We start from the raw sequence: 12,961 nt of genomic DNA, 5'->3' as shown, positions 1-12,961 counted from the left end.
AAAATCCCACCCTCCACCCTGAGAGCATAAGCCAGAAATAAAGCACACACAGAGAACTTTCTTTCTTCAATTTAATTGAAGTTACTTAGAAAAATAATCAGGCTTGAATGGCTTTTTAAGGAAAGAGTCATGAGCAGTTCATACTTATGTTGGCAATGTATAATTTAGCTTTTTTTTTTTCTTTATTGACAGTATATTTAGGTATGAGGAGATACTCTTCTACAACAAGCCTTCTACTGCATACAAATAAGTAAAAAAAAAAAAAAAAATCCAACCCCACATTGATGTTAAATTATTCGTACACATTTTATTGTGCATGCATGTAAGAAAATAACACTCTCTGTAACAAGAGTAATAGTAAGGACAGTCCCTTTTTGTACCTGAAAAGCGCAGCAGACTACAGGGAAACCTGAAAACCTCTGGGGTCAACTGACTTCTAAAAGCACTTCTGCTTGTGGCGTGTTTCACGCGTCTTAGGCAGTTTGCAATTTTGGGGGTGAAAATGGGYGTGTTTCATAGAGGGGCTGAAGCATGGAAAAACTCAGATTCAACGTGCCAGCCTGTCCCCATCCACGCAGGAATCACCCCCGGGTTCAGATGGGCCAAATCCCACCCGGGCTCCCTGGGAGCCAGGCTGAYGGAGCCACCGCGGTGGGTGTCTGTCTGCGTGGGGAGAGGCGAGCGCCACTGGGCTCAGCCCAGGGGCTTTACTGTAGGGCAGATGGGGAAGCACCTGTGGCACAGATCTGGGTCTCACCGTCTTAAGGTTCAACAGCCTTGGGGGGGCTGGAAGCAGCAGTGATGACTGCGACGTTCCCTAGCTGATCCTCTCTACTGTCACCGCTACTTGACCAGAACCAACACATGTTGGTCTAAAAGAGCGGCTCCCCGCGTGGCTCTGGCTGTTCATACAGTTTTGAMTCCTCTTTTCCCGGGATTAGCTGTGCCCATAGCAAGAATGAATCTGCCCAGGACAGACACGGGCAGGAGCCAGAGCTCAGCAGCTGCCCGACCCAAATTCCTCCAGCCTGGAAACGCAGTGACAAGCCGGGATAAAACCATCCTGCTTCCCTGGCCTGCCTCCTCCTGGTAAATGTGGTGGTTGCCAGCTCCCCAAGCTAAGACCCGGCACGTCTGCCCAAGGGGCTCAGGCAAAGCACCTCGTTGCCTGAATAAAAAGGTTATTCCTTGGCATCAGGTTAGACCTGATTAGGGCGCTGCGCTCAGCATGCAGGACACTCTCGCCGGCCACACGTCTGCTGCGCGCTTCCAACAAGAAGGCGCAAGCAACGCGCGGCACCCCGTGGGCTGGCCCGACGGCCTTGGAAAGCAGGTGATTTGCGAGCGCCCACTTCGGGCTGCGTAAAAGCCCCTGCCGAGGCCGGAGAAGGGTAACCGAACCCCAACGCTGCTCTTAAAAATCCCGGCTCAGCCAGGTCTTCTGCACGCGCTCTGCACCTACCGCTTTTCTATCAGTCACAACTGTGAAATGGTTTTTGCATCTCCAAAGCAGTCAAACTAAAGAGAGTATTTAAGGACAGATAACCAGGTGGTGATGTCAGAGACGGGCAAAAAGTACAGAAAGAAGGCACACCCCATGTTTCAACATTTACTTTTTGAAGTCTCTTTTTTTTTCTTAAATGAAATACTTGAAATCAGATCTGGTTGCAGTGGACTAACAGGTAATGGAAGAGAAAATTGGACCAAGACATTAGCACTGCTCGACACAACACCAAACAAGCAAATAGATAGCTTGCTGGAAATCCTGGTGGTGGTGGTGGAAAAGCTACCCTCATACAGATCTTTTTTCTTTCTTTCTTTCTTTTTTTTTTTAATGAATCATTGAACTACACATAAAAGAAAAACAGGGCACACTGTGATAGGCACTTGCAACAGCTCCACGTCCTCTAAATGAGACAAAACTGCTTTCAAGTAAAACACTAGTCAGCAATTGGAAACCACTCAGGAACTCAGAGTTGTCAGATTTAGACAGCCAGTGCTTCACTAGCCATTGAGTTAGTCCTCTAGGTTATAAATAGGACCTGGGTTATAAAAACCTGAGTTTGTTCCTGAATGGACGAGAGATTTATTTGTAGGATACRATAATAAAAAGTAATGATCGAAATCCTGGGTAAGACCAAATACAATTGTGAAAGGACGTCAGCTGTTGCTTGCTATGCTGATTTGTTCTTCACTGAGATTTATTTAGTGACTTATTTTTATAAAATTAGATGGATCTGATTCTTTTTCTTCTTTAACTATTTATGGTCTTGGAGGCTAATGTAATTCATTGGGTATCATCTGCTATAGTAAGTACACTAGGACTTTTTCAGCATCTGGCCCTGATACTGTTAAAACAGCTCTGCCTTCAGCTGAATTTATGTAATTTTTCACTAGTTTTTGGAAATGTTCCATTTGCTTATAGGAAGATTGCCAATTCAAAACCCTGTCTTAGCAAACAACTCTAAAATACAATTTGGGTTGCCATAAATTTCTCCACTTAGGCCTCGGCATCCTTTTGCCAACTACCTCTCTTTTGTTTGCCAGAAAACATTCCAGGTCAATGGAGGCTTGCAGAATCAAAACCACCCCTTGATTTTTGGAAAGCTATATTTTCTTGGTGCGAAAGCACAGGCTGTCATCCCCAGAGGTAAGCAGCGCGTTCCTGGCATCTGTTCCTCAGCCAGATGCTTCTGCTGCGTTTGCAGCGCAGCAGCCAGGTGAAAGCACCTACGGAGCCTCCCCCGGCCAGGCCAGCTTGGTCGTAGGTATGGACCGTTTCCCTAGCCAGACTCCTCCTGCTCTCYGGATTGCACATCTCACTCCTGCCACGTTAAAGTAAGCGTTTGGAGAAGCCTGTACCGCCTCTGCTCACTGAGCTTGCTAATAGTCCCACATTAAAATCCCATTTTTCCTTTCCTTATTTGCTGGGAACAACTCACCTGCCTGTTCAAAGCAATTGCTACTTGTGCGATCTGCCATCCCAACGAGTATTATAAGCACAACTGCTACTGAGACATTCGCCTTACGGAAAAAGGTCATGTTCTCGTACTCGAATTAAYGTAGATGGAACAGTAACTCACTGGAAATTAGAAACGCACTCGTGAACGGCATTTCAGCATCAATAAAAAATAGGACCCTCCCCTCCCCCAGAGGAAAAAGCCATGAAACCAGCATGTAGGAAGATTAGAGACCTTTTTTATTGCCTTGCATGCTTTGAGATCAACATGAAGATGACTTTTTGCCTTTTTAAAATTACATGCCCACATCCTTTATAGCAACATATTATGACCGGTATTTTTTTGAGCACGTGAGCCAATTTTGATTGCCCATCAGTTAAGAAGGCACGATTTTTCAGAAGGTGGGAGACCCTCACCCTCCACATCCTGGATATGAATTAAGTATCTTTTGCTTTGGGCATTCAAAAATCTCCAGAGCTGCTTTCAAAACGGCCACTTTCAAAATGCTGATTTTTCTGATGCAGCATCCACAAATCCACTTCTGGATGAAAATCTGCATTCAGTTGGGCTGGCTGGCTGCAAATTATGAGACACTGGGACTCTAATTATATTCTTAATAAAATTATTCAGACCAGATTAAAAACTTCATGGTTTCTCTTTCCAAAGAATACATTCACATTTCTTTCAGTCAYGAGTTTTAGATATCATGTATCTCTCAAAATCTGCCTTATTTTTCCCTTTCAGGGCTAGAAAGACAGACTTTTAGTATGCTTAAGTGCAGTATCACTGTCTGAAGAAATTATTTCCACTAGTCCTTTCAAAACATGTGGTATCAACAACCACTCCTATATTTACCTGCAAGAAAGGCTAATGGAAGAGATTAATATCCAGAGACAAGCTCAGGTGAGGAAAGTACCAAACCAGACTCCTTTCATCCAACTGTTATCTCATTTCTGCTGCTCAAGTGAAACCTACCAAGAGACCATGTTTTAAATAAGTATAAATAACATTAATTAGAATTTGAGGAATGCAAAAGCAATGAAATTCACCAGAACACAATTAACATTTTTAAAACAGTGTAGCAGTACTGTTCATTTCTACAGCTAGATCGTCACCATGCTGTTACCCTGCAAAGAGAGCTGTCCTTTCTTACAGTTGATTTAAATAATTTTGACTGTGCTGCTCGCAGCATCATTCAAAAAAGAAAATATTAATTTACAAAATAACCCATTCTCCATATTTATTATGACAAATAAAAATCTTAAATAAAACAGGCTTTCTCTCCCCTCTCTCCCCCCAACCCATCCCTCATTCCAATTTCAGGTAGCTTGGCACTGAGTAATTGAACATTAAAAAATCAAGTTTGTAGACTTCATACAGCTGCGTTTGGTGCTCCGAGCTGATGTTCTGGAAGAACTCTGTGGTCATTTCATCAGTAGTTCTCGTGGACTTTGCATAGGTGGGGAACTTCAGGTAGCTGCCTACCCCCGCGAGCTGAAGGATGTAATTTGAATCCTCTTCGAGCGTTTCGTATTTTCCTATGAGGTCGTAGTGAATGTGGCAGGGGTGGCAGAGGGAGTACACAGTCTGCCAGTGCTCATTGAAGGGCTCTTCTCTTTGGGTGTGTGGGTCGATGAGATACGCCACAAACTCCTCAAATTTCACGTCGTCGCCTTTCCGCAGAGCTTCCTGGGTTGCATTTTTCCTCTGACGCCTCACGATTTTGGTGCCGTACCTCTTGTGAAAGGAAGTGTTGTACTTCTGGGTGAACTTGTTCCTGTAGGCTGACACCAGTCTCTCAAAAGGCTCGCGAACAAATAGGAACTTCATGTAGTTTTTCAAGCGGTGGTTGATCTCTGGGATGCTGTATTGGTTGAGGGTCTTCAGATTTGAAGACACATGGGCTTCATTGGCTGGTATTTCCATCGGATCGCTGTACTTGCCTCTTCCTGTCAAAACCATCATGACTCTCTTCCAGTTTGTGCAGGCCACTTTGGGAACGTAACAATAGATCATTTCATGGTCTTCATCCACGACCAGATGTTTGAGATCATTCGGTGTCAGCACACGGCGCTTCCTGCTCGACACGCTGTTTGCTCGGCATGTGTCTGTCACTTGGTCTCGTCTAATCTGATGAAGAATCGCTGTGTTGGACAACTGCAAAGAAGCAGAGGCACAAATAACTCAAAGAGGCTGGAAATTCTTACTGCCTTTTTACTTACTATACAAATTCCTAGAAAAGCAGATTATTGCCCCTAAAGAACTTAAAGCAGGTCATCACATAGCTGAGTAAAATTCTCCTCAAGCTAGAAGACCTTGTTTTTGTCTCCAGACTTCTCAAGCTGCTTAAATGCTGTTCATGGACACTGTCCAGGACTCTACTTTGAAGCCAATGCAAAGGACCACAAGTGCTTACACATCCTGGCGGCAAGTGTGTTTACAGCACTTTCATCCTGAGTTGCTCTCACTGTCCCTTAGTCATGGAAAAAGGATCTCCCCCTTCACTCCCACACCCATCTCACAGCTGCAGCAGCATTGGACCTGGCCTGACCTTTCGCTGCTGAGATGGGGAAAGAAGACACCTGCTTCAGAAAGTTTGCCAAAGTCAAAAGTCTGTGCTCTGATGTCCTCTGAACAGTATGTGTTGCTGATGTCTTTTTTTTGCTAGAGAATTAATCATCGCAGCTTGTTTCTTGGCTAGACCTTGACCTTGGTAGAAGAAATAAGGCCCGTGGAGATTTCTGATACTCCCTAAGGGGAATGTTCTCTTAAACAGGATTTCCTGAGGAGCCTGTAATGAAGCACATGAGGCAATGCAGATTGCACACATCTGCTGTGGTGCTGTTCAGCGTTTGGCTAAAGGCCATAACGAGCCTCCTCACTCTGCCTTTATCACACCCATAGCAAATGGCTTTGCACCAGCTTAACTCTACTAGTTGTTAAATCACATCTTACTTTACACTGCAACAATGACAAAAGCTATTACAACACTAAATTACTTTAGTAGGCTTTACGAAGTTTGAGGCTCATACTGAAACCCCAGTTCCTGGAGTCATGGGACAAATCTCTGCTTTCAATACCAGTAGCTAGCCATGATTCATACAAAGAATACTCAAAAAATGGTCAAATGTACTTTATATCTAAAGGACAAATAGAACAAAAAGATTCCCCAAAGCATCTCAATGACAGAAAAATGGGGAACACCAAGGTTCTGGTGCACCTCCAGCCTGGGCAAGGGATTTTTCCTTAAGGACAGCAGTACGTATCTAGCCYGGGACCTCCGTATCTTGTGCAGTGCCAAACGCTACTTCTCTTCTGAATTCTTTGATCTCTCGTCTCATCCCTTTAGCACTTCATCAGTACAATGTGCTAAATATAATAATAAATCTAATGGACATAATGTAATTTATAAAATATAAAAATATTTGTACTTATGTATTATATTCATACACCATTTATATATTTTAAAAGTGTATATACATACACACACACATATATAGTAAGTATCATGAATATCTGTGTTCATTACTGAAGTCCCCACTGATCAAGTTCAAGATCCTTATCCTTTTAACAACTTGTTCAGCAAAATGTTGGCACGCAATAGCCCAGTGCAACCAGTTTAGACAGCTTGGCTCATTCTTCCTGCACGTATGGCAGTTTTGTGTTATAGTCCAAGAGACGGGGAGCCAAATGCGAAATGTGCTTCATGTTTCCTAGGAAAGCTGACTGGCAGGGAGTTTCCAGAGGAAGATGTTAGAAAGCAGTTGTCAAGAATCACACAGATTTTTTTGTCAAGGATCACACAGATTTTTTGAAGACAAAGTCTTCTTCTTTAAAAAGAAACTTATTTCAATACATGCCATGCTGTCTTCAGCTCTACACTGGTTAGAGTTACCAGTGAACAATTCTCGAAGTACTAAACAAAACCCTCTGYAGATATTTGTACAGACATACAACTATATCCTCTGCAGACAGATAAAATACCCAAATCTCTCTCCTCCTGCAGGTTTTCCATCAGTATCACATGGCACTCTACTGCTGTTTGCTCCTGGTTTTAGCATAAAAACTAGAAAAGCCCGAAGATATTGCTATATTACAATATGTTAACACACTGTACTTGCTTTTCTGGTGCTCTTCTTGGGCYGAATACAGAATTAAGCAAATGTGATTCCACAGCTTGTATTAGGTACAAGGTCAGACTTGATAATGTGACGGCTGCTTTTAACCCTAATCTATGGAGGAATCTTTGCTCCTGATCTCACTCCTGCATCAATAGGCTACACACTTCCTCTCCAGACATTAATATTAATGAGCTTTTGGGGYATTCAGAGTACAAGGAAAAAAATGTAGCCTTACTGTTTGCAATCGCAAATGAGATGGTATTGCCTTAAACTCACTTAAAAGATGAGACTGAAGTGGTACTTGTCTCCCARTCTTTTTAACACAGAAGAAATATGAAGAAACGGCATAGGGGAAGCTTTGTCGGCTACCTACGTTTACTTCATGCACACCAGCAACCCAAGCTCAGCTCTGCGGGCGTTCTGGCCTCTCTGGCAGCACAGAGAACACGCATTAAATACCAGCATAACATCCAAAGGCCATTACCCCATTTTCACAAATTACAGTGCCAGCTGGTATGGCTGATGGATGAAGAGCCACATAGGAAACACGGGGCTTTTTTGCCTATTGACTTCAGCTTATTGTAAAACAAAACAAAACAAAACAAAACAAAGAGCCAATTTAGCGACGATGCTATAATAATGCCAATTGTATCAAAGTCCCTCCTTTGCATGGATGGCAAAACTGGGTCCCTGATATCCCTCGGCAGTCTGACATCCTCACTACTAAAAAGTGGATTTTCCTCTGTTGCTGACTAACGCACTCAGTGAATCCGTGTGGAGCTGCYTTGCTGGCTTCCTCGGCAGATGCCCAGCATCCTATAAAGCCTATAGCAGTATGCGAGGTAATTATAATGCAGCCTTTTTAAATTGGATATTTCAAAATAATATATTAACCCTGAGTTATCTGATATCAGTATGGTTCCTCCTCATTTTATGTTACAGGCAARGATTTAAAGCTGCATATTAATTTCATCCTAAGGTCAGCAACGAGGAATGGGAAGAGACTAAGGCTACATGAGAGTGGAATTACATATACTTGCACTAGATGTCCACTTGGCCATTAGAAACGTGCTCACAACTAACAAGAAGAAAATAAYACTGCACAGACTTCAGCAGCGGAAAAGATAAGATCCAAGTGACAGGTACCTTCAGATCCATGGATGGTGAAAGGTAAGTCAAAATAATTCTTCCCTCAAAATTTAGCGTGTTATAGACTTGGCTACAACAGAGCTCTGAGAGCACACATTACGGTCTGATGGTTGGACCCTAATTGCTACATCTACGTTCATTACTGGAAGTCCCCACTGATGCCTCAATYCAAGAAGCCACAGTAAGTAATGGCTTAAGTCCACTCCACTTTGGGAGAGAGCACTTTTAAGCATGTGTGCAAGTTACCCTAATGTCAGCGTGGGGATGATGATAAAGCCAGTGCTCAGACTGTGTCCTCTGACAGTTCAGCTTCAACTTCAGCTGCACATTAAAGGCTTTGGGAAGACATCTGATACAAGTATCTGTTCTGCCCTGAAAGGACTGGTAATAGATGCACTTGATCACTATTTTTTTTTCCTGTAGAAATTGTAGCAGGGGACAGAGAAGAAGGGCATGTCAAGATCAAAGTTTCTCTTCCTTTTTTGATGCTGTAACTGAGTTAAACAGGGAAGAAACACGAGTAACAAGAGACTCCCAAGCTCAGCAGGCAGCATTCAAAAGGAAAAAAAACCTTCTCTGGTGACACTCTAGTACCAGAAATACTGCATCTCCATCAGTCTCAAGCTAACAACAAGGGAGAAAAGCTAACTCTGGTGCATTCTGCTGATGTATATTTTTTTTCTTCAAATGTTTTGTGGGCTCATGAACAGGCTACCTTTGGTGCAGTGGCCTTGTGGAGGAGCAGGCTGGGTACCAGTGCTCAGGTAAGCTCCAATGGCCTGTGGCCAGCAAGTGGCACTTGACATGACGCCTAAAGGATGCCCCATTGCAAAGGCAGCAGAGCCTGGCCCTGCAATTAGCAGCTAAGCTGAAGGAGACCTTTCCAAAGCTGATCTGTATCTGGGGAGAAGCAGGGCTTCCTTGGGGAGATGCCAAGCATCATCTATTCTCCCGTTTCCGTAAGAGGGGAGGACACTCAGCATCCTACTGGGTCCCGCCAAAGGACAGACGTTTCTCATGGCGTAGTGCGGTCCCTCTACACTGCAGTAGTGAGAATATACTGCCCAGAAATGCATATGCTGACTAATTGACAACATCAACCCCTCATGTGCAAACGTTATTCAGCAGGTTTAATACCAGTAGGCAAATCACAGTAATGAGATGGGAGTTATTTCCTTCAGGCTACTTAGGCATAGCAGGGTATGATAATCTTTGAAGGCCTTTCCAAGATTGATGGTCAAGTAGAAAGTTCAGACTGAATCACAGGATGTTTTTAATTAAAATGCCTTTTCCAAACATAGCATTGTATTTCAAACTAGGAGCAGAGATCATTCTGATTCATGTAGATATCTGTAAGGGAAGCACTTTTTTTTTTTTTAATAGGAGAAGGAAGGAACTTCCTATATGTCACTCAAAAGAAAAAAGTTCATTAAATTTGGCCTCTGTCTAAGAATGACCATACAAAGACACTTTCCCACCACCAYCACCACCACTGCTGCTGCAGGGTCAATTTTTATTTACTTTTATTGCACTGCTTGCAGCTGGTGCTAGCTCTGCACATCACTGTAACCGGGCTCACAAATAATCTACCCTGAGAGTGCTAAGAAGGCCATGGTGCATGGCAGACTGAACTACAGAAGTATCTGGATGAGTTTAAGGTGGAATAAGCAGGATAGATATCATGAGCAGGGGTTGCAGGCACATACATGGCAAATGCTATTTCYTTCTCTTCAGTTTTGCATTAACGATGATTTTGCATCTACCTTTAATTCTCCAGTTACATCTGCATTTAAAGTTTTAGCTTCTGCCTTACCAGTCCAACTCTGCAAGCTGCTGCGGTGCTCCTCTTACCTGCTGTCGAACCAGCTATCAAAATTAGCAACATCTCTGCTAAACACCCCACTTTGTGTCTACCCAGTAATATTGCTGAACTTAGCATAAATCAGAGCTCATCTCCACCAAATTTTTCTTGTTAAGAGTGGAGGTCTACTTGTTTAGAAGGTGTGTGTAGCAGACTCATAATCCACTGAAAATGAGGTCTTAAAATGAAGAGTGTCAGGCAGACTAACTATAGGTGGCACTAACAGTCCTACTTAAGTGACATATACAAAGACTAATATTTTGGTTGACTAAAACCTCTCAAATATTAGTTGCTCTCCTTCCCCCGGCCCCTCGACCACACCACCTGAGTTTTAGGTGGTGTTTGGTAATTAATATATAAAATGTTTCTTGGTAGTATTTATATTTTCCCAAATGCTTAAGGGTTTAGTTTTTCTGCAGCACGAGKTTATATACAAGCAGGTTCCCAATCCTGTTTTCACATAAAAAGTGTGAATATGATTCTTGCAATATTGACAATCCACCTTGAAGTTACAAAACCACATTTTAGGCATTATTTTRAAGCTTGGCTTTTAAAATTTGGACCCATAACTACCCTATTTGTTATAAATATTCTATTCGTAGATATTCTATATATACCATACATATATGTTCTGGAATATATTCTAAGGTAAACTTAAATATGTTCAAAATGGATTTCTCAAAWGAACTCTTTTATTGTAGTATAGACACAGGATTCCTTAGGTCCACAAGTGTTTTGTTGTTACTGGCCCCTGATGTGGTTCAGAGCCCTTCTCTGCATACGGCTGCCTTAGAGGCTGATAGCTGATAGCATCTGACCTGAYGCGCTTTGTAAACAGATCTCTGTTTACTAAGTCTGAATTTTATTTACTCTACTGACAAATCTGAACCTACCTAAAGAGCTTACAGCAGAGCTAGAATGAGAAAGTTTAACTCTAGCCAAGTCAAAGATGAAGTGTCATAGCAGCTTCTGAAGGCCTTCAATATTATGTGTTTTAATCTATATGCTGCTTTCACCTGCGTACACATTGCTTTACAGGGAGCATAAAGACCACTGGGATCGACCCTTCTCTTCCTAACTGTGGCCCTGTTCCCGTGGCTCCAGGAATCCATCTGGAAGTAGAAGTCGCTCTACTGTTCTTGCACTCAACAGTTTTTCTGCTAGATATAGGTTATCGTGTGTCTTTCACACCTTTGCTCTAAAGAAGCCTCTTYCTTTTCTGCTCTAGTGAGTGGAAATGCTGCACTACGCTTTGGAATACCTGGGAAATGCCTGTGAACACTCAAAGTCTGCACTGTGCTCTTAAAAACGTTCAGCGCTAGGCAACGAAGGGGAACTTATAATCTTTGSTACCTGTTACTGCCAGCATCAACCGCTCCAAAACATTACAAGTACACTACAAATAATTACTGCTCTCACTCTACAAATTTAGACAGACGAGAGTCTGGCAATGTTAGTCCAGATACTGTATCTAGAAGAGTAAGCAATTTTTAGAATAGGGAATTTAATTAAACTGACCTGGGCTGTGATTATTTTTTTAAGTAATAGCTTTGCACAACATCCTTCATACTTTGATTTACTTGAAATTTCATAGCATCGTTCTTGACTGAACTTTTTTAAAAAATTCCCATGGCTCAAATGAGAACCCCACCAAAACTTCAATCAACATTTGCTCGTAGTCTAATAAAAGACTAGAAAGCACATAATGTGTTACTGGAGATGGAAATGCTTACTGTCTTCCTTGACAACTTGCAGACAGCCAAACTGTAATACAAATTTACTACGTAAATGTCTCTAAAGAGTGGTTGGATAGTAAAAGATAATAAAACTAATAATAGCTTAGGAATATTTGTACTAAGAGAAAATTTTACTGACAAATTATACGCTCTGAATAAAATTCTTGAATATTACAAGGCTGCTTTTCTTTCTGTTTCACGCATTGAACTTATTGCCCCACAGATAAGGCCATATAAGCATTTATTTCAAGTAATTATCTATATTGCAACCCAAGATAATGAGACCGCTTTCAGCTCCCACTGTACAGAACGCATGAAGGCTAAGAAAAAAAAAGGATCAAAGCTTTCGAGGGAAAACAAGCCTACATAGTAGCTGCTAGCACTGTATTGCCAAGACTCCTCAATTGCTGCACACATTCCCTCCTCCTCCTTCCTTTACGGGTACCCCACTTCACATGTGCGTGTGTGACGCAGAAGGGAAGGGTGAAATAATTCAGCAGCCGCGTTACTTAGGGACCAGAGGTGACAATTATTTGAATAACGGCACAGCCCTAACCATCACCAACTCTGGCATTTGCTCTTTGTCCATTTTACRTGATTTGGGTGTGAGTAAAAGAGATGACACTACTCTAGTCAAAATCCAGCAAGTGAAACACATAAAGGTGAACATGCTTTCCTAGGAAAAGTTCACACCTAGATGAAGTTAAGTTTTGCCTTTTTTACCCAGACAGAAAGTACTATAGTGAACTTAATGATGCAAAATCTCCTTGGAGGGGAAAAAAAAAATCACAGACTGGCTCTTCACCCAGCACAAGTGTTACAGTGTKGACTGGCACCAAATTACAGTAGCTATGTGTTAATCTCAGTCTTTTAATCAGCATAAGGCTCCATCAGACAGGCATGGATTCAGAAAGTGTGACACCTTTTTCTACAGTCTCATTCTTCCTCAARCAGCCTTCCCATTTCCGTGCTCTCTGCTGGAAACTATTCAGTGTAAGGACTCATGCAGTAAGTAGAGCTTGGGAATAATAAGATGAAAGTACATGCCCTGAAAAACGTCTGTTTTGAACAGGAAGACAAATTGAAAGTCCCCAAGAAGAACAGGTAGAAAGACCACTGGTGTGCCTCTAYGGC

The 12,961-nt window shown here is 42.3% G+C and overlaps 1 protein-coding gene across 1 annotated transcript in view; it reads right to left on the bottom strand.

Moving 5' to 3' along the window:
- Positions 1-234: 234 nt before the first annotated feature.
- Positions 235-12,961, bottom strand: part of CHST11 (carbohydrate sulfotransferase 11) — a 179,812-nt gene continuing 167,085 nt past the window's right edge. The window contains exon 3 of the mRNA XM_085322573.1: positions 235-5,117. Coding sequence (XP_085178699.1) covers positions 4,269-5,117 — 849 coding nt within the window. The 3' untranslated portion in view covers positions 235-4,268. The remainder of the gene's footprint in view (positions 5,118-12,961) is intronic.

The sequence above is a fragment of the Rhea americana genome, unplaced genomic scaffold, assembly GCF_003343005.1.
Source record: "Rhea americana isolate MKP2758 unplaced genomic scaffold, rheAme1 scaffold_79, whole genome shotgun sequence".
NCBI classification, from domain to species: domain Eukaryota; kingdom Metazoa; phylum Chordata; class Aves; order Rheiformes; family Rheidae; genus Rhea; species Rhea americana.
This window is presented reverse-complemented; position numbering and strand designations above follow the sequence as displayed.